The 20,888-nt window shown below is 58.9% G+C and overlaps 2 protein-coding genes across 6 annotated transcripts in view; one reads left to right on the top strand and one right to left on the bottom strand.

The window, feature by feature from the left end:
• Window positions 1-2,342, top strand: part of PCIF1 (phosphorylated CTD interacting factor 1) — a 26,306-nt gene extending 23,964 nt beyond the window's left edge. For all 4 annotated transcript variants that reach the window (XM_060120235.1, XM_060120233.1, XM_060120232.1 and 1 more), the window contains 6 exons: window positions 71-243; window positions 387-473; window positions 559-743; window positions 1,358-1,451; window positions 1,544-1,719; window positions 1,798-2,342. In XM_060120235.1, the coding sequence (XP_059976218.1) occupies window positions 71-243; window positions 387-473; window positions 559-743; window positions 1,358-1,451; window positions 1,544-1,719; window positions 1,798-2,029 (947 nt within the window). In that variant the 3' untranslated portion in view covers window positions 2,030-2,342. The remainder of the gene's footprint in view (window positions 1-70; window positions 244-386; window positions 474-558; window positions 744-1,357; window positions 1,452-1,543; window positions 1,720-1,797) is intronic.
• On the bottom strand, window positions 2,281-20,888 carry ZNF335 (zinc finger protein 335). 2 transcript variants are annotated; one of them, XM_060120230.1, is made up of 28 exons: window positions 20,805-20,888; window positions 19,884-20,134; window positions 18,311-18,551; window positions 17,529-17,606; window positions 16,975-17,280; window positions 16,756-16,887; window positions 15,760-15,906; window positions 14,214-14,466; window positions 13,943-14,120; window positions 13,177-13,289; window positions 12,840-12,858; window positions 12,587-12,703; window positions 12,436-12,512; window positions 12,193-12,353; window positions 11,240-11,472; window positions 10,241-10,334; window positions 10,022-10,116; window positions 7,283-7,542; window positions 6,236-6,347; window positions 5,779-6,153; window positions 4,852-4,994; window positions 4,608-4,771; window positions 4,366-4,469; window positions 4,195-4,272; window positions 3,901-3,984; window positions 3,752-3,817; window positions 3,587-3,668; window positions 2,281-3,494 (listed from the first exon to the last, which is right to left on the bottom strand). In XM_060120230.1, the coding sequence occupies exons 2-28, from the start codon at window positions 20,082-20,084 to the stop codon at window positions 3,367-3,369; spliced, it is 4,041 nt and encodes a 1,346-aa protein (XP_059976213.1). In that variant the 5' UTR covers window positions 20,085-20,134; window positions 20,805-20,888; the 3' UTR covers window positions 2,281-3,366. The 2 variants fall into 2 exon arrangements, with proteins under 2 accessions (XP_059976213.1, XP_059976214.1); XM_060120231.1 differs by having other exon boundaries at window positions 16,756-16,884.

Below are 20,888 nucleotides of genomic sequence, written 5' to 3'. Positions count from 1 at the left end.
TGGCCCTCGGTAGGCACTGAGGCTGTCCAGGGTGAGAGTTGGCGGCCCCTAACTCTTCTCCTGCCCACAGAGGAGGTGGAGGCCCCTGAGGTGGAGCCCCGCCTGGTGTACTGCTACCCAGTACGGCTGGCCGTGTCTGCGCCTCCCATGCCCAGCGTGGAAATGCACGTGGAGAATAACGTGGTCTGCATCCGGTATAAGGGCGAGATGGTCAAGGTCAGCCGCAACTACTTCAGCAAGCTGGTAAGAGCTGGGGGATGGGGGAGGCAGGTGCCCCCAGGAGGGGGATGTGAGGGCTGATCTTTCTGGACCTGGAGTCCTCTGCAGGAGGCAGTGACGAGGGAGGGAAGGGCTGCTGCTGAAGCCCCCTGCTTTCTGTCCTACAGTGGCTCCTTTACCGGTACAGCTGCATCGACGATTCTGCCTTTGAGAGGTTCCTGCCCCGAGTCTGGTGTCTTCTCCGCCGGTACCAGGTACGGGCCTGGGGCAGCTGGAGTGGGGGCTTCTCTGGAGCGGGGGGAGGCTGCGCCCCAGAGGCTGAGCACGGCTGCTCTGCAGATGATGTTCGGCGTGGGCCTCTACGAGGGGACAGGCCTGCAGGGGTCGCTGCCCGTGCACGTCTTCGAGGCCCTCCACCGACTTTTCGGCGTCAGCTTCGAGTGCTTTGCCTCACCCCTCAACTGCTACTTTCGCCAGTACTGCTCCGCCTTCCCCGACACGGACGGCTACTTCGGCTCCCGCGGGTGAGGGTCCGGGCCCGGTGGGTTCCCTATTGCCCAGGCAGCCATCCTCCAGAGCACAGAGCCCGCCTGGGTCCGCTGCTTCCCGAGGCTTGAGGGCTTTGGAGCTGGGCAGTCTTGGGTGGAATCCCTGCCCCCACCCCCTCACCAGCTGTGTGACCTTGGACATGTGGCTCAGTGCGTGGGAGCCTGTGCCACGCCCTCACCCAGCCTGTGGCCCTCAAGAGAATTAGCCCAGGTGTGGAGCAGCAGCGCCTGGTTCCGGGCACTGAGAGGAGTGAGAGGCGTGGCGGGGGCCTGGGGTGCGGGCGAGAGGGGAAGCTCAGCAGCAGGGGATTCCTGGGTGTGGCTCGTGCTGTGGTGGCACTGGGGTCAGAACTGGACTGGGGCTCCAGCTCCTCCACTAACCAGTTCAGTGGACTTGGGCCACCAAGCCTGAGCCTCTGTGTCCTCATCCATTCAACAGAGGTGGCCACACCTTGTCCCAGAACAAATTAAGGGTGACTCTGGGTCTGAGCCATCTCTCCAACGTGGCTGCCTACACACGGGGGCAGCGCCTGTTCTTGGTGGAGGGACTGGGTCCTGGTGGGACCTGAAATGCTCACCTCTGTCCCCAGGCCCTGCCTGGACTTCTCCCCGCTGAGCGGTTCCTTCGAGGCCAACCCTCCCTTCTGCGAGGAGCTCATGGACGCCATGGTCTCTCACTTTGAGGTGGGTGTGTCGCCATGGGTGGGGGGCGGCGAGCAAGATGGCCGGCCGCTGGAGGGCCAGGCCCTGATGGCCACCGTGGCCCCCTCCCACAGAAACTGCTCGAGAGCTCGCCAGAGCCTCTGTCCTTCGTCGTGTTCATCCCCGAGTGGCGGGAACCCCCGACCCCGGCGCTCACCCGCATGGAGCAGAACCGCTTCAAGCGCCACCAGCTGGTCCTGCCGGCCTTCGAGCACGAGTACCGCAGCGGCGCCCAGCACGTCTGCAAGAAGTGGGTGCTGGGCGGGCGGGGCAGGGGGGCTGGGCTGCCGGGCCGGGCCCCTCCCTGAGCCGCTGCCTCTGCCCGCAGGGAGGAAATGCACTACAAGGCCGTCCACAGCACGGCCGTGCTCTTCCTACAGAACGACCCTGGATTTGCCAAGTGGGGGCCGACACCCGAGCGGCTGCAGGAGTTGAGCGCCGCCTACCGGCAGTCGGGCCGCAGCCACGGCTCTGTGGGCTCCTCGTCGTCCTCCTCGGAGGCCAAGGACCGGGACTCAGGCCGCGAGCAGGGCCCCAGCCGGGAGCCTCACTCCACTTAACACATCCTGCGGGGAGGAGGAGCCCCAGGGTGCTGGTCTGGACTGCTGGCGCTCAGGCCTCTTGGGGCTGAGTGGCTCCCAGGACCCTCCTTCTGGGGTGGCGGCAGGACCCAGACTGCCAATGACATAGGAAGATGACAGCTCCGCCAGGGCTTCCCCTCCCTGCCCGCATCCCCCCAGCCTCCCACCTCAAACTCACTCCAAGTCCCCTGTAAATAGGCCCCGTGCCTTCCCTTCCTTCCCCCGCCCCCATCGTGTTGCCACCTTGTTTCATTTGTAAAAGGAAATACAGAACCACCTCCCCCCTCAAGAATGTGTGAGGGTCTTGAGGGCAGAGAAGGCTGAGGAACCTGGAGCAACTTGTGGGACCACAGCCCGCTAGGTCCAGGCTCACCTTCTCATAAGCCCTGGGCCTGCGCACCCAACCCAGGGCTCCGGTATCTTACTAACTTCTCATCCTGTTGTCCCCACAACTGGGTCCCTGGTGGCCTGTGCCTACGCCCAGGAGGTCTCAAGGGTCCAGAGCCCTCCCTGCATCAATAATCTGCAAGCCCCAAACTCCCACAGCTGATAGCAGCTTCACTGATCCCTTTGGGGAGCAGAGGGCAGGTAGCTGTGTCCAGGCAGAAACCTAGATGCCTGCTGGTCCTGGAGCCAGCACAGTGAGTGGGCAGCCAGGTACGTTTTCCAGTCAAGGGTCAGGAGGAAGAGCAGGTCAGAGGCGTGTGGCCTCTGTGCAGGCACCTGGCTATGTTCTGAGGACCTCTAGGCAAGGAGCCAGTGCTCCCCCGAGGCTGGGGAGGAAGCAGGGTCTGAAGATGCTGTGGGGCTTTCACCAGCTTAGCCATCTCTCCCAGTACCAGGCCTTTGCCCCGAGGGTCTGCCCTACTGGGCCGCTGTACTTACAGAGGCAGGCCAAGATGCACTGCGGGACCGGGCAGCTTCCACCTGTTTGCACCCTTGTGGGCTGTGGTGGGCTCCTCCTCCTTCCTAAATCCTTGCCTGGTTCTGGCTGTAGCAGCACATGGACAAAGTGAGCTGGCCAAGGCTGGACTCTGGTCCCTTTATTGAGACTGAGGGACCAGTGGGTCCATCCAAACAAAAATAAATTTCTCTCCCAAAGCCTGCCTGCAGGCTGGGGCCCCCAGCGTGTCCTGGCTGGGGCCCACGGCTGTCCCCTAGCCCCAGCAGCCCAGGTCTGGCTCCCCAGGAGTTACAGGATGCTGGCTGCTCAGTATCTGGAGATCCTAGGTGGAGCAGCAAGGGAGTCCCAGTGGGCCCCCCACCCCGAGCAGGGCTGGCCCCAATATCCATGGTCTTCGTTGGGCCCCTGGGGCTCAGTCATCGGTCAGGGTGATGACGTCGTACTCGATGCCCTGATGCTGCAGCTGCTGGATGTGTTCAGGCACTGCCTCCTCCGTGCCGAATAGGCCTTGGGCTTGGGCCATGGCAGCATCGGCCACCGCTGCCAGGGGAGGGGAGAGGATGGTGAGCCTGAGGCCCAGGACCTCGGCCTGGGCCCCAGGCCCCCAAGACCCGCAGGGTCCAGCCCCAGACCTGTGACAGCCGAGTGGGCTGCAGCCTCGAGCTGGGCCTGTGTGACAAGCTGCTGGCCTGGGGACACTGGCACATACTGGATCTGGAGGAAACAGGCAATGAGATGTAGCCTTACCAGGACCCCTGCCCACGGCCCTGGCTCCACCTGGTCCCCAAGGGCCCTACCTGGGACTCCTGAAGCAACGGCGCCCCTTGTTCGTACTGGATGTGTGTGATCTGGCCCTCCTGTACCTGGAGAGAGGAAGCCAATCCAGCGATTCTCAAAGGAGGGCAGAGGATTCTCACTCCTCACCCGCGTCCCAGGCCTGGCCTACCTGGATGTGATGGCCCTCTGGGACCACGACGTATTCCTGGGGGAGCAGGTGCTGGACTCCATCCTGGGAGATGATGTACTGTACCTGAGGAAGGGGGGAAAAGAGGCAGGTGCTGGGGCCCCGCTCCTTGGGAGCTCAGCGAGGAAGGCAGAGCAGGGGGTTCAGGGACACCCCGTGAGCAATGGCAGCTGGAGGAGGAGTTTGGGAAGTACTGTTCCCCCAACCCCCTCCTGGGAATGGGGGTTGGGGGGAGGAGGGCGGGCACTCGGGGCTGAGGTGGCGGCAGCAGCTCACCTGGTTGTCAGATGTCACCAGGTGCTGGACCATCTGGCCATCTGCTGTAGTGATCTCTTGGATGTAGGTGGCTTCCTCCTGTCAGGGCCAGGCCAGCTCTAGCTTCAGACTTCTGTGTGCCCTCACCCCTGCCCATGACCTGCCCGCAGAGCCCCCAGCCCAGGCTCTCACCTGATTGGTCACTGTCTGTTCCTGGGCCACAATGATGTGTTCCTGGCCCAGTGCCTGCTGTAGCCGCTCTGGGCCCAGGACCCCGTGACTGGACTGGAGTGCAGCTGGGCAGGGAGGGGTGGACGCTCGCTCAGGGGCTCCAGGGGAACCTGAGACACTCCGGCCCCGCCCTGGCCCAAGGGTGCCCTCTGGGGCAGCGGCTCAAGTCCTTTGTCCACCCCGGGGCCCCAGGCGCCACTCACTGTGCAGCGTGGCCAGCGTCTCCTCGTCACTGTTCAGGATGATGGTCTGGGTGGGGGTCTTGGGGGTCTGGGCCGGGGCCTGTGCGGTCGGGGTCACCGCCTTCCTCCCATCGGGACTGTGCAGCCGCTGGATGTGGAACTTGAGGTGCCCGTTCCGGTTGAAGCTGAGGGCGAAGGAAGGCAGCTCAGGGGCGGCCCCACCACACGTGCCCGGCAGCCCCTGCCCGCCTGCACCCGGTCTCACCGCTGCCCGCAGAGGTGGCACTCGAAGGGCTTCTCGTTGGTGTGGGTCAGCATGTGGCGCCGCAGATCCTTCTTGTTCTTGGAAGCGAAGCTGCACTGGTTGCACTGGTGGGGCCGCAGGCTTGAGTGCTGCGCCAGGTGGGCCTGCGGGTGGGGCGGAGTCGGGGCACCAGGTGGGTCAGGACACATGGCTCTCCACGGACAGGGGAGCCAGGGACCCCGACCTCAGGCGCGGTGGGTCTGGGAGGAGCTGAGTGAGAAGTACAAGCCAGACCAAGGTCTGGCACTGCTAGGTGTTGAAGGGAAGAGCCACAGGCCCCATCGTGAGGCCGCTCGGAAAGCCCCGCATCTGTTGACACTCAGTTCAACCCTGTGAAACGTACAGGCTCAAAGGGGGGCCTCTGAAGGTCGCCCCCAGCTCTGACACTCTGGGTTCCGGGCCCCGCTCCCCTCACTGAGCCGCTGTGAGGATTCAGCACGCGCTCGGATCTGAGAACCGATGATTTTCGCGTGAACAGACGGAGTCCCCGGAACCTGGCCTGCTCCACACCAACCCCCGCACCCCCCTGGGACCCTGTGCCCTCAGTGTCCTGGACGACTCAAGTCTCCCCAGCTGCCTCGCGCCACCGCCCCTCTGCTCCTGCAGGCCCAGCTCAGCCGTCACCTCTGGGGCGTCCCCCCAGCACCCCAAGTCCACGTGACCCGTTCCCCATCTGTGCTCCGCCGTGCGCACTTAGTTCACACCGGGGACACTGTCGGGTGTTAGTCACCACCTGGTGTGCCTCCCCGCCAGACTGAGCCCCCTGAGAGCTGGGGCCTTGCTGAGTCATCTCTGGCCCCAGCGGGGAGCGGAGGACCTGGCCTGGGGGGGTGCTCAGTCCAGGCTTGTTACACAAACGGGTGCCCGCAGAGGGACGGGGGCACCTACCCGGACCTCGGGCCACTGGCGAGCACTGAAGGGGCAGTCGGGGCACTTGAAGGCACTGGGCCCGGCGTGGGCCCGTTTGTGACTTTCCATCTCAGCTCGGCCGGGGAAGGCCTCGGCACAGATCTTGCAGGAAAACTTCTTTGACGACGCAGTGGCTGCAGATGGTGGCGAGGGGGGCACTACCAGGCCCAGGGCTTTACTGGCAGCAGGAGGTGGGGAGGCAGAGCCCTGGGGGTCCCCCACTCGGCGGGTCCTGGCTGGAGACGGGGGCTCAGGGCCATCTCTGGGCAGCCCCCCACACTGCAGCAAGGGCCACTTGGCTCCAGAGGACAGGGCGTCTGGACTTGGGAAGGAGATGGAGCCATCTGCAGTCAGCTGTGGACAGGCAGGGGAGTGTGAGGCTCAGAGGGAGGGAGGAAGAAATGGGGAGAGTAGAGGTGGCTACCCCCAGCCTCACCTCGATGTGGTGCAGCTGGGTCCCGTCGGCGGCCATGATGAAGTGGGTGCCAGCTTCTTTCAAGGCGTCACTCACAACCACGGCCTGGGCTGCCTCCCCGGGGGGCTCCTCGCTGTGGGCAGAGGAGGGGGGGTGAGGCAGCGTTCCAGGAGAGGATGGAGGGCCACAGGAGTCCCCTTCCCCAAGAAAGGCATCAACTGAGGAGTGACTGCACCGCAGGCTGACCCCTGGCTGCTCCCTTTACCAGCCGAACCTCCGCTGCCTCTTGCGTAAATGGCGACCAAGTGTCCAGAGATCGTCCTTCTCAGAAGCGGTCATCCCTGCCCCCTCGATGGGCATGCTGGGGGGTGGCGAGGTGAAGGGCTCCAGGGGTCAAGGCCAAGTCTGACCAGGTGGGGCAGGAGGAGAGGGCGAGTGGGGAGGCAGGGCTGCAAGGACCCACGGGCCAAGGGTAAAGGGCAGATGCTGAGAGACTGGGCTGCCCAGGTGCCGGCCCAGGGATCCTGACTCCCATCCCAGCTGAACAATCCGGTACTTGAATTCAGGGCTTCCTCAGACTGCCCAGGGGTTCAGCGAACATGAGAAACATAAACATTTCTGCCCCAAACATGCTCAGTGTAGAGAAAGCCAAGTGCAGCTGCAGGGCCTCCAATGTCGCTAAGGAGCCTGAGCTCATTCCTAAAACGACCTCAGGGACCGTCCCGTACAAGGAGGACGTGGGCTTTGGAACCACAGAGACCAGGGTCAGATCTACAGCCTGTCTGCCCTTAGGCGAGTTACTTCGCCTCCATCCTCATTTGTAAAGAGAGGGAAACATGCATCTCACGGGAATGGTTTAGGTGAGTTCACGAATGTCAAGTGCCTGGCACATCTTAAGTGGCTCTTGACCTCTGAAGGGACATGACACCCCTACAGCCCAATTGTTTTACGTGTATTAGGAGATTTACCTCCTGCCAACTAGGCTTGGGTGGGCGGGGTCCTCATCTGACTCCCCCCAGTACACCTATAAATGGCTGGGGGGGCGCTCTCACAGGCAGCAGGCCTCACCTGTAAGGTGTGCCAGGAGCCGATGTGCCCTCCTCCACGGTGGGTGCCGTGATGACGCTGTAGCCAGCCCCGCCAAATGGCCCAGGCGCCAGGGTGATCTGCTGTAGGTCCGGGGCGCCTAGCTGGCTCTCGGCGGCCACGCTGGCCCCTGGCTCCGCCATGTGGAGGGCTACCACTTGGGGAGTGGCACCTGCTGGGGAGGGCTGCCCACCAGAGGATGCGAACCCTGCTTCCACATCCTCTGACTTCACCACGGCCACCTGCAACGGCACCAGCGGGCATTACGAGCGGGGTCTGAGGCAAAGGAGCTGGCGTTCAAGGCCCTTTTCTATCTCAGGGCCTCAAAGCTCACCCACGGTCTGGCGGGACCCAGTGCCACCACCACGTATTCACATGAGCCCAACTGTGTGTTCCTGGCAACTGGAAAGAGACTTAACAAGAACAGGCTGGAGCGTTACCGCCCCCCAAGGGCACTGGGCAACGTCTGGAGACAGGTTGCCACAACTGGTTGGCACCTAGGGGGCAGAAGCCAGAGATGCTACCAAACATCCCAGACGAGCAGGACAGCCCCCTCAGCAAGGAATTATCTGGCCCAAAGTGCCAAGGATAAGAAATCCTGAGGTTGAGGAACAAGCGGAAGACTATTTAAGAAAAAAATGCAATCGTCAGAGCTCCACCTCACATCCTACTCCAAAGCCTGCTTCAAACGTTTTAAAGATTGAAACGTAACAGATAAAACTCAAGATATATTAAAAGAAAATATGGATATTCCTATAATCCTCGGGGTGGGAAGATTTTCCTAATCATGACAGAATATGTTAAAACCTACAGAAAAACAAACCATAAAATGAGATCAGAAAACAAAGAAGCTGGGGGGGTGGGGGGAGATGGTATTTTTAATAATTCACCCAAGAGAGAAAAAGTGGAGTTCCCACACATACAAACAGCCCTTGCAAAGTTATACAAAAGAGACTAATAATTCAATGGAAAAATAGATACAGGACACAAACATACGTCAGAGAAGAAATAAAATGGTCTATGAACATACAGAAACTCGATCCCTTTTGTGATCACAAAATTATAAACCAAGACCCTGACATATACTTCCATCACATGGAAGAGATTTATAAAGACTGATGCCCAGCGCTGGCGAGGCTGTGAGGAAGCACACTCTAGTGGTGGTCATGTAACGGACATAGCTTTTTATGAGGCGGCACGCCTTGGGACCCACTGATTCTATTTACTTCTAGGAGACGTTTTTTTCCCCCAACTAAAAAACATGTTTACGAGCACCCGAAAATGTATGTGCACTGAAGCACTGCCTTGAGTTAATGACAAGGAAGCCACCCACGCGTAAAGGACTGACGAAATAAGCTTCAGAACATCCCTAGGACGGAATGACGTGGAGACGTCAGGAAGGAGGGGACGCGTGTGTGTGGCCAGGCTGTGCCTCACACGCCGCAGAGGGGAGGAAAGCTAGGCTGCCCGTGAGTGCAGATGGCGTGATCCCCTTTTTTAAGGATCAAGAGGTCTCTGTGTTAGTGAGCACGTGGACAGAGCGGCGGAAACGCTGATTAACCTGTTAACAGTGGAATCGGAGGGGCGGGGAGGCACCTTGAGGACTTTCACCTTCCGAAGAGAACAATTCTTAACGCTCATTTTGGGTTTCACAAGCGTATGTTTTTGTCATCAGAAAAGCCAACCAACCAAAATGGATGATACTGGCATGAGAATGGCAGACAGAGCAATAGAACAGAACTTGTCTAGAAACAGACTCCTGTACCCGGGGGAATCCAGTGCACGATAAAGGGGATGTTTTGAACCACTGGGGAAAACGAGAGGATTCGATTTATTGCACTGGACAACTTCTGGGAAAAAAATAAACTTAGTCCCCTACCTTTCTGCACACACCAAAAGTGAATTCCAGGTGGAGTAAAAATTTAAGTGTAAAAAATGAAACCCTAAGAAGAAAATACAAACGGATGTTTATATAATCTTGAGGGGAAGAGGCCTTTCTAAGGATGATACCACAGGCAAAAACTATAGAAGCCTGATACGTTGAACTATCTAAAAATGTAAAACTTCTATACACCCCCAAATGCCACAAAGTAAACCCTCTGAAGATTCCAGGTCCAACAGCAGGCTCCCCTCCACAGAGCTCTGTCCCCCAGCAGCATGTCACTGTTCCAAGTTGTTGGAATTCATCATCTCAAAACAGTCTCCACCTTTTCAAGAGGCTGGGAGACCGGAGGTGCTAAGAAACCTCTCTCCGCCTTAGAGAAGCCTGGAGAGGCGCGGGGGAGTGGGAGGGAGAAGTAAAGACGATGAACCTGGAGGAAGATGTGCTAGGCTTAAGGTGCATGGAGCATGTGAGAGGTCGGAGCTCAGGAAAGCCTTGGGAGCCTCTGGGCTGTCTGTGGGAGGTGGCATGGAATGAGGGTGCTAGGCTAGATGGGAAGCTAGTTCAGACTCATGGGCACGGGCGGTGCTTACCGCTCAGCATGGCGGAGACCGCTGGTGACTCCGGACAGCGGAGTGGAGAGCCTCTGCCCTCCCGGGGCCTCCCTGGCACAGCAGTCCCCCTCCTCTGCGTCTGCCCGCTGGGTTTCAGTGGACCTGTCTCCCAGTGACTGGGAGCTCCCTGAGGGCAGGGCACGTCTGCTCCGTCACCAGCCTCCGCTCCCAGTGTCCAGTGCAGACCTGGCACCACGGGTACAGCCGGGCCGGGGAGGTGCTCACCTGCAGGGCCGCGCTGCCCAGCTCCCGCCGAGCGCTCATGTTCAGCAGCAGGTCCAAGGCTGTCTGTGTGGCCATGGCCGTCGACTCCTCAGCTCCTGGGTGGGTGGGACCTGAGCCTTAGAAATGGCTGGAAAACCGGCACCCAACGCCCTCCTCCCCAGCTTCCGGCCCCCACTGGCACGAGCCCTGCCCCTGCTCCCACCGTCCCTCAGAACTCACCTTGCTGGTAGATGATGGTGGCACCACCCAGGGTGTCAGAACAGAGCAGCGGGGAGGTCTCAGGTGACTGGAGAGGTGCTGCCTCTGGGGGGATCTGCGGGGTGGGAATAGGGCCAAGTGTGACAGGGGGCAGCTCAGATTGAAGTGCATTCACCAAGCACCTCCTATGTGCCAGACACTTTACAGCTATTGGCTTGTTTCATCTTCACACTCTTCAAGCTATTTACCAGCTCCATGCAACACATGAACTGACTGAGGTTAAGGATCCCACAGCTAGTAAGTAGCAGAACTGGGACTTGAACACAAGACTATCTGACTCCAGAGCCTCTGTGTTCTACCAGCACATTGTGGTGGTCCATCTTTTGGGGACGGGAGGGGAGGGGGCAGGCAACATACTCAGCTACAAGACTATATTTCTCAGCGTCCCTTGCGGCTGGGTAAAGTGTGGCCATGTGGCTAAGCAGGAGCTTCTGGTAAAGTTCACCAGGAAGGTAAGATGGATAGATGGCGGGCATCATTTCTGCTCTTCGCCCATCCCTTCCTCCTGCTTCTTGCCTGGGATGTGGCTAGGAAGGCTGGAGATCCTGCAGCTATATGGGACCATAAGTCAATCACAAAAATGGGAGTCATATGCCTAGGACAGCTGTGAACAAGTATTGAGAAAGCTTGGTTCCTGACGACGGATCGAGGAGCTGCCACATCAGCCCTGGGATGCTGACCTTTGGACTTCTTTTACATGAAGAGAAGAGTAAACTATCACCATAGTCAAGATACTGATATTTCCACGCTCTGTTACTAGCACCGGAAAGCCACCCCTACTCTGAGATTAGGGGTGACATATCTGTGACCTCAGCTGCTCTTCACCACAATCCAGAGGGGCAGGGGTCATTTCGCTGTGCTCAGTGTGCAAGTGAGGACGCCAGGGCTGGGAGAGGGAGCATCACACTGGCGTTGCAGCCAACGCTCCTGACGCCCTTGTCTGCTGCCTGAGCTTCTTACCTCAGGAGGTCCTGGGGAGCTGGGCGGAGGTGCAGGGGCTGCACTATGCTGCTGCTTCAGCTCCTCAATCTGTTGCAGAGAGAAGAAGGGGCGACGGCGGGAAGGGGGCTCCTCGGGGTGGCGCCGCCCCCACTCCTCAAAGCTGCTTGCATGTCGGCACCGTACGTGCAGGCGGAGGTTCTTCTTGTGTCGCGTGCTGAAGTGGCAGTACTCACAGGCAAAGGGCTTGGCGCCTGCAGGCACATATGTAGGGATGCTTGGGCTTGCCCACCCCCTCTAGGAAGCCTTCTGTGACCCCCAGAACGTCTCCAACTGATTCACTCCCTGTGACGTGCCCCCAAGCTCAGGGAAACCCGTGCCCTGTGCATCTTGGTGTGCCAGCACAGAATCGAGCCAGGTCTCCCCCTGTGCTCACAGCGTTCCCCAGTGCCTATTTTCAAGGTCAGGTGACCACATACTTCTCTTATGACTCATCTCCCAAAGTGTCCCCCCAGCTCTCTTTCTCTCTTCTTCCCTAGTGTGTCTGCCAGAGGGCTAGGCACCGAGGAGGAGAAGGAACCAACTTTTGTTGTCCATCTTCTGTGGGCCAAGATGCGATGCTGCTTTAGCGGCTTCCTCTGTCGAGGGCAGGGCCTATGTAAGACCTCTCTCAAGCCCCAGGGCCCAGAACAGACAGGGCTCAGGGAACAAATGGAACTCACGTTTGTACCAACCCCATGGTTGGTACTTCTGATTCTCTCCTTTCACAACTAAGAAAGGCTCAGAGAGAGCCAGCAACTGGCCCTGGGCCACACAGAGAAGAGCTGGCTGCACTGGAATCTCAGCTGAGGTTAGAGTGACAGTCCCGGGGGGATTCCCTGCAGTAGAAGGGCTGGGGCTGCCGAGGGGGAGGAAGAGGACAGAGCTGAGCCTCCAACAGGGGGCCACGGTGTGTTGGGGGTGGCTGGCCTGACCTGTGTGCTTGACGGCCACGTGGGACAGCAGGAAGTCCTCTCGGAAGGTGCGGTAGGGGCAAAAGCTGCACTTGAAGGGCTTGTCACTGACGTGGGAAAGCTGGTGGTTCAGCAGCGCCTTCTTGTCCTCACAAACGAACTCGCAGAACTCGCACTTGAACCTGGAGGTGGTCGGAGCGGGGAGAGCTCAGCGACAGGGCGCGGTGGGACACCGCAGCCCCAGGGGCCTCCTCGGGGATGTACCTGCGGTTGGCGACGGCCTGGATGTGCGTGAGCAGGTGCATCTTGAAGGTGTAGCGCTTCTTAAAGGACTTTCCACACTGTGGGGAGGGGTGGCGAGGCGGGTCAGACGAGGGAGCCCCCAGGCGGGCCCCCTTCCCCCAGCCCCACCCACCTTGTCACACATGTGGGGCTTCTCGGTGCTGTGCGTCTTCATGTGCTGCGTGAGTCTCTTCTGCATGGGGTAGACACGGCCACACACAGGGCAGGGGAAGGAGCTCAGCTTCGGGGTCTGGGAAGGCACAGAAGGGGCCGGGCGGAGAGAAAAGGGGAGGAGAGAGGGTGAGGCCGTGCCTCCTCCACGCCCCCTGCAAGCCCCCAGCCGCCCTCAAGCAGGCTCCCTTCCCGGCCTGGGGCCCTAGACTCACCGGGTCTGGCCTCTTCTTCCTGGGGGAGAAAGGCACAGGAGTCAGACCATCTTGTCCCCAAGCCCACCCCAGACCCTCCCCCGCTGACCAGACCCTCAATAGTGATTGTCCCCAGTTTACAAAGCTCGAAGCAGCAAAGAGACCGAATAAAGGAACTCTAGACCCTGACACTGCCCTGTTCTGAGCCAAGCGATCTAGGATGAATCACCCTGCCTTTCCCCCATCTGTACTGTGCTGCAAAGGGGGCTGGCCCTGAGCAGGGGCTCGCCCTGAGCAGGGGCTCAGTAACGGGGAATCCGTGGTTACCCTGGGCCTCCACTTCCCCACCCCCACTGACCGGTCCCGGCTATGCACGGCCGCGTGCCGGATGACGTCCTTCCGGTAAACACTGGTGTAGCTGCATTCGTCACACTTGTAGGGCTTACTGCCCACGTGGTTGAACATGTGCTCCTGGGAGAGAAGCAGAAGGACGGGGGTTGGGGTGCAGCCTCGCTTCCTGCCCACCCGCCCTGTGCCTACAGCCGTAGAGTCGCCCCCTCCCCACTGCACCCCGGAACAACCCCCACTCCCCACCCCTACCGCAGGGGTCCAGAGAACAACTTCTAGGTCCGGGTCTGAGGGAGGAAGCACTGTGCGCAGAAGGCACAGGGGCTCTGGCCACCTGTGCTCGAGCCGCCCCCGACCTCCACCCGTGGCCAGCTCCGCCTCACTTTGGCCAAGCCAAGCTGCAGTTTCCTGCGTCAGTAAAATGGGGCTCTCAACACCTATGACCTCCTCGGGCTACATGAGACGAAAAAAAGGAACCCTTTTCTTGAGACACGTTACCGCCACCTGCTGGGAGACTTTCTAACGCACTGAATTCGATTAAAGCAGTTGCACTGCCATCTGCCAGGTGTGGTGGTAGTGAAGCAAGTCTAAAACGATGTGATGCCACCATGCAGCGTGAGGCCTACCACGGTGCGCCCTCGGCCCAGACGCGCACCCTGACACGGGGCAGGAGGGTGACCGCGCGTGCCCGTGACCTCCACTCCCCCTCGGGGCCATCTCCCATCCAGCGTCCCTTCTCCCCCTGCCCTCCGCTCCTCCGCTTCCCTCGGCCGCACCTTGAGCGAGGACCAGCGGCGGGAGCGGTAGCTGCACTGCAGGCACTTGAAGAGCTGGGGGTTGCCAGCCTCGTGGGAGTTGACGTGGAAGCGCAGGTCCTCGTGGGACAGGAAGCGGGAACCGCAGATGCGGCACAAGAAGGGCCGCAGGAGGGGTTTGGGCGACTTGTAATAGTACCTGCCAGGAGGGTGTTGGGGAGAGGTCTGGCTGGGCCAGGGGCCTGGCCACTTCCCCCTGCCCCCAGCCCTCATCTCTGCTCGCCCCCCGTACTTGCGGTATTTCTTGCCGAGGAAGCGCCTGGAGGGTCGCCCACGGCGGCGGGGCGGGGCGTCCGGCTCGTCCTGGCAGGACGGTGCTGCGTTCTCCACATCTGACTGGCTCACACCGGGTTCCATAGGGGGCCGGTTGGCCTTGCCCAGGGCCACCAGGCGTCCCGGGCCTGAGGAGCTGGGTGCCTCGAGGTCTTGTGGCTCCAGAGGGCTCTGTCCAGTCTGGGAGCTGACCAGAGGCTCTCCTTCCACACCTGCCATGGACACACCAGGACAGATGTGGACAGCTGTGCCAGAGGCCAGCCAAAATATCCTCCCCCTCACACACTGTCACAGACCACTGATGGGCCCGTCAGGTCACAGGACAGACGCAGGAAGCCCGTGGTTAGAGGGCAGCGTGGACATATGCCCCCTCCTGCAGCTGACGGGCTGTTAGCACAGCACGACTTAAATGGGACAGTCTGGAGCAGCACTGGGAGAGCTGCGACCTCACGGCCAGGAGACCTGAGGGTAGGCTAAGCTCTGTCATCGACTTGCTGTGCGTTCTCAGGCAAAGCCACTCCCCTCTCTGAGTCTCATTTTCCCCATCTGTCAAGTGGATATAATTGTTGCTCTAGTGACCTCATGGGAACGTTCTAAGGTCTGGGGAGCAACAGCAACACTTAAACACTGGTTTTCCCAACGGAGGCTGTGTAGTTGGGAGGGCAGACGGGAGGAAGGTTAGAGACATCACCGCACACACTCGCAAAGCCTCTGACGTCTGAACATCCGAATGTGTTACCTATTCAAAAACACTAACAGCATTTCAATGTAATGTTTTAAAAATTCAAAATTATATGCTACAGGCAACGCGGGTAACATTTTGTTTCTTAATGGGGTGCCAGGTTATTCAGGTGTGTTCCCCTTATGAAAATTCATTGAGCTGTGAATTCACTAAGCTGATTCACTTAGCATACATGTGCTATTCCACACATATACCTCAGTAAAAAGTTACTTGAAAAAGAAGACTAAAAAAATACAACACCCACAACGGCATGTACAAAAACAGCTACCGTGTATTTTTTCCCTGTCTATTTAAGCCTTAAAAAACAATCCTAAGAGGCGAGAGATTCAAGAGGCAAAGTAACATGCTGCAGGTCACACAGCTGGTAGGCGGCAGAGCCGGCATTCACACCCACGGCGGGTCCTTCCTGTCCCCGGCTTGTAATGCTCCAAGTCCGTGCTCCTCCAACATAGTCTCAGGCCTCAGACTTATTCTCATTGAGTAATAATTCTTAAAACTTATCTTATTAGTTCAGTTACAAATACTCAAACTTCCGTGCTGTGACAGCTTACCACCGAAAAGCCTTTTCAGAAAGCTGCTATATCCTAACTCTCAAGCTTGGTATGGGAGAGCTTTCCCCTTTACAAGGAGGCCTGAAGGTCACCCCGGTGGGTCTGAGACGTGCTGCCCTGCAAGCACGTCTGCAAGGGCTCCGTGGAAGCAAGCAGGGGACGAGGCCACCCCTGGGCCCCACCGCACAGCCCCTCCCACAAGTAAGTCTCACTTTCCAGGAGATCCGACGTCTCCAGGCGAGGCAGCTTCCGGGGCCGGCCAGGTCTCCTGCGGGGTCTCGGGGTACTGGGAGTGGGGCGCTGGGGCCGTAGCTGCCGGCCCCGGGGCTCATCCTCAGCAGGGTTATAGTCGCTGTCCTCTGTGGGGACAGCAAGAGAAGGGGGGCATCAGCCAGCTTCCCTGGAAAGAGGCCCACTTCCCTATCCCTGCCTGTTCCTCCCTTCAAACCCACCAGTGATGCCTCCTCCGGGAAGCCCTCCTGATGTCCCCCTGGCTAACTGTGAGCACCACTCTCTGGCCCCTGCAGTCCTTTCTCTGTACCTTTCCTAATACCTACCACTAGCTCAGATGGCACCTTTATGTGAATCAGGAAAAAGCACTCCTTCCTCAATACACTTTACGGCCATTGTTAGAAAACAGCTGTCTAGTCACTCCAGTCTACAAAGTAGGACTATGCTATCCACTGAGGCAGCCACTAGCTCCATCGCTAGCCACATATGGCTACTGAGCACTTGAAATATGCCTAGTCTAAATGGAGACATAATTAAGTATAAAATACACAACAGATTTCCAAAAATTAGTATGAAAAAAAGAACGTAAAACTTACTAATAACTTTTTATAATCATTGCATATTGAAATAATATTTTAGACATAATGGGTAAATAAAATATATGACTGAACTTAAATTCATCTTTTTCTTTTTACTTTTAATATGCCAACAAAAAACACATGTGGCTTGCATTCTATTTCTGCTAGACAAATGTGAATGTGACCCTCTTGGACACAGTACTATTTTTCAGCGCATGGCCCATACAGCTGCACACAAAGCTCCTGGTCCCAGAGCTCCAACTCCTCTATCTTATGCTGAAGGGACTCATGGCTGCGTGTGCACCAGTTTGTCTTCCCTGGCCCTCCCTACAGGCCAGGGGGAGCTCGTATTTGCAGATGTGGGTGCGGGTGACAGGCCCGAGAGCCACGGTAGCCTACCTTCCAGGTCATCGATGGCGCCGGCATCTATGATGTCATCATCGTCTTCCTCCTCTGGGCCCTCTTCCTCCTGGGTCCTGGCGGAGGCGCCCCACTTCCGCAGATGTCCCTTTTTTCCGGCGGCGGCAGCTGCTAGCGGTACAACAAGCTTGCCGTGTCTGACTCTTGGCACCCCAGCCCCACCTGTGCAGGCGGCCAGGCAGGCCACCATCAACGCACCTGGGCAGAAGTGCCGCTCCCGCATGTGGCGCAACAGTGTGGCCTTGGCGCTGCTCCGGTACTGGCACATCTTGCACTTGAACTGCTGCACCACCACCACCTCCATCATGGCCTCCAGGCTCTGCAGGTCTGGCTCCTCGGCGCCAGAACCTAGGCGTGGCTGCGCTGGGGAGCTGGGCCCACCCTGCACCTCCTCAGGTGGCTCCAGGCACGTGGATGTGGACGTGGGGCCATCGGCTAGAGCCTCGATGGCTGCCAGGCTGTGGGCCAGGGTGGAACTGGACATCGGCGATGCCATGGGGGCCCCTGGGAAGGTGAGGGAATCAGAGAGGAGGAAGTGGAGGGGGAGGCTGGCCACGAGCTACAGCTGCCCCTCCCAGGCAGGCCCAGGGATCCTAGAACCCCACTCCTCACCAGAGTAACAGTGGAGGAACTGAGAGGCCCAAGGCAGTGGAGAAGCTGCCAAGATCACACAGTGAGTCTACGGCAGAGCCTCCCTGTCCTACTCCCCCGCCCACGGCAGGGCTCCCTGGGTCTGGCGCCTGGAGTCTTACCATCGTCTGGTCCCTGCAGGATCAGGTACCGTGTGGTCTCGGACCCACTCCCCTCAGCACTGGTCACGGTGATGCAGCCTGGGCAGAGGTGTGAGGAGGGGATGCACGGCTGATAATGACAATTGTCACTGCCCATACTCATTCTGTCTCACCCGTGCAACTGTGAGTCCGCTGCCCCATTGCCCACTTCCCGTCCAGGGCAGGGCTGTTGAGAGGTCTGCTGTGTGTGACACGCTGGCCCAGTAGCCAGTCCACAGCTGTCTACCTTTAACCATTAAAGGAGGACTGGCTTTTCAGGCCATCTCAGGCCTTTTCCAGGTGCTACAACCCTTACACGGATCATTATTAATGGAAAGTAGTTTGGTAAATCATGAGCACCCGCTCTGGAGTCACTGAGCTCATGCGCCAACACTTGCTGATGACAGCGGGTACATTAGTTTACGTCCTCTGTGGCTTGGCTTTCTCATCCAGACTGTGAGAATAACAGCATCTACCTTTGGGGTTACCAAGAGGATTAATGAACTACTGCAGGTAAAGTATTTAGAAGAGACTCCGGTACAAAGTTAGGTATCACTGTTCCTATAGTTATTGAGTGCTTATCACATGCCAGGAACTATACTGTACTATCTCATTAAATCCCCACATCGTTTACCACTATGAGACAGGGTTACTGTTTCCATGTTACAAACTCAGAGGGGTAAGGTTATCTGCCTGAGTCTGCACAGCTGCTTCTGCAGGGAAACCATTATGGGGCAACTCCTGCCCCCTGTGGCCTGACTCACTCTGGATGAGGTCGGGCCCGATGGTGGACTCGATGATCTTGTCAATGGCCGAGCCCAGGTCTGAGGAAGAAGCCGTGCAGTCGGACACCAGCATGTTGGGGTCTGGGAGTGCGCTGGAGTGCACCAGGGCTGGGGGGCCACCTGTCACCTCTGCCACTGGCCCGTGGGAAACAGAAGATGAATCAGGGAGGTAGCCATGGGGCAGGGGGTCTGTGCTGGAGCTGCTCTCGGATACCTCCTCCTGGGGGATGGGAAACAGGCAAAGGGGGAGTTTAGGAGCCAGGGATGGGGCAGGGCAGGCTGCCCCCTACCCTGGCCCAAGGACGTGGTAGGTGGAGCCACCCACGCCCTCACCCCCATTGAGGACCAGTGAGAGAAACCCTCTAGTCACAGAGCTTCCCCAAGAACAAGCGCCAGGGTCCCTGGCTCTGGCCAGGTACAAGGCCCCACGTTTCCCACACCTGACACAACAGCCAGGTGAGGCTATTCTCGTCAGGCTTTCAAATAAGCTGTTCCCTCTGCCTGAAACGCTTCCTAGCATCACACCGTGGCTAACTCCTACTCAGCCTCCTCACTGCCGTTCAGCTGGTACCTCTCCTGGGAAGCTGACCCGGACCCCCAAAGCCAAGTTAGGACCTCTCCATCCTCACTGCTATAGTCGCCTGTGTCCCGCCATCACATTATGGTTCACTCTGCAATGCTACGTCTCCCAGGTCAGACTCCATAAGGGCCAGGACCACATCTCTCGTCTCCTGCTGTATCCCCTGGGTCCAGCACAAGCTGGGCACATGCTAAGTCCATCTCTGCTGAATTAATAAAACCCCTGGACCCCGAAGTGGGGGCTACTGTTGTGCACCTCTATAATGTGATGTCCTGAAAATGATCACTATCTTGCAAACAATGACAACGGTAATGGCTGATACTTATTGGCTGCTTACCATGTGCTGAGCCCTGTGTTAATTGCTTTGCATATATTAATTCATTTAGTTCTCAAAAAAAAAAAGAGAGAAAAACCTATTGAGGCAAGTATACTTATTATTCCCACTCTATAGATGAGAAAACTGAGAGCTAAAAGTTTGGGTAACTTATCTAAGATCACAGAGCCAGGAGACTACTTCACAAAGCGTTTCCAAGAAAATGTCTGGTGGTTGCTCACAACAGAGCACCCTCAGGAGTAGGTATTTCTGCTCCGTTTTAAAGATGGACGACCGAGGTTCAAAGAGGTGTCCCAGTGAATCAGTGGTACAGCCAAGACTTGAACCTGGTCACCTGCATCCCAAAGAGTGAGGACAGTGGGTAGTGCAGTGGGTCAGCCCACAGCCTAGATTTGAATCCTGGCGCTGTGTCTCAGTTTGCTCCCCTGTAAGATCTGGAAAAGAGTGGTATGTGCCTTACAAGGTATGAGACTTAAATGAGAAAATCCACGCTAAGGGCCTGGCATGGTGCCCGGCTCACACTAAACCATAAACAAATATTAGCTATAAGCAAGCCTTGCTGGCTTCTTCCCCTTGGCCGCCAGGCACTGCTGCCTGCGGCCCCTGCCACCACCCACGCCGGCCAGCAATGTCCATACCAGAGAGCTGGTGCCGCGGTCCGAACTCTGCCCCACGCCAGAGTCGTCGGCCTCGGCTGGCCCCGGAGCGGCCGCGGCGTCGCTGCTGTCCGCTGACACGGCTTCCGAGGTGCCCACACCCAAGCCGCTCTCAGAGGGCTCCTCGGGCCGGCCAGGACCAGGGGCCGCGTCGCTACTGCTCTCCACCTCGTTCTCCTCCATCGGCTCGGGGGGCGGCCTGACAGGGGGGCCCAGGGTCCGGGGCCTTTACTCTGCGAGAAGAGGTGACGGGGGCTGGAACAGGTGGGCTTCATCCCGGGTCCCCGCGGCGCACCCAGTTGCACCCATATGCCCATTTCGCAGATGCAAACACTGAGTCGCCGACGGGGCGGGGCTTTCTAGTGTATTGCGAGAGGAGCTTCGGGAAAACAGGACCAGGAAGCCTTGCCTCCCAGTCTCGGGTCCTTCCCCCATCCCCGGAGGGTGGTCAGTGGCGGGTAATCTTGACCCTTTGCTCCTCCCCTCCATGATTCCCGCAAAGTGGTTCACTCTACGGGCCTTGTCCGGGGTCAGTGGCTCAGCCCTTCGGTCCCCCGAGCCCCCCCGGGTGCAGAGTCGGTGGTACAGCCCGCAAGCCCCCTGGGTCAGCGGCTCGCTCCCCCCTCCCCTGGTTCCCGTGCGGAGGGGGCTGACAGCGACGGTCCCGGGGCCTGGAGATTCGGGGCTGTCCCCGGCGCTGCCTGCGCTCCAGGCCCGACGCCATCTTGTGGCGGCTCCGGGTTTCCGCTCAGGCAAGTGCGAGAGCGACTAAAGGGCCTGGGACCCCGGGGCCCTATTCGGACAGCCCCGCCGGCCCGGGACCTCTCCACCGGGTATCCCCGCAGTGTGGCCCCACTTCACGGCAGGGTGCAGTGGGGCGACCTGACTCCACCCGACGCTCACCTGACGCTTTGGTAGCCGCGTTCCTCTCCGACTCCGGCATCGACGAAGTCGCCATCCTCTTTCCCCCGCTGCGGAGGGACCCAT

The sequence above is a fragment of the Mesoplodon densirostris genome, chromosome 16 (genome assembly GCF_025265405.1).
Source record: "Mesoplodon densirostris isolate mMesDen1 chromosome 16, mMesDen1 primary haplotype, whole genome shotgun sequence".
In the NCBI taxonomy this organism is placed as follows: domain Eukaryota; kingdom Metazoa; phylum Chordata; class Mammalia; order Artiodactyla; family Ziphiidae; genus Mesoplodon; species Mesoplodon densirostris.
The sequence above is the reverse complement of the archived record's forward strand: the minus strand, read 5'-3'. Positions and strand labels throughout refer to the sequence as shown.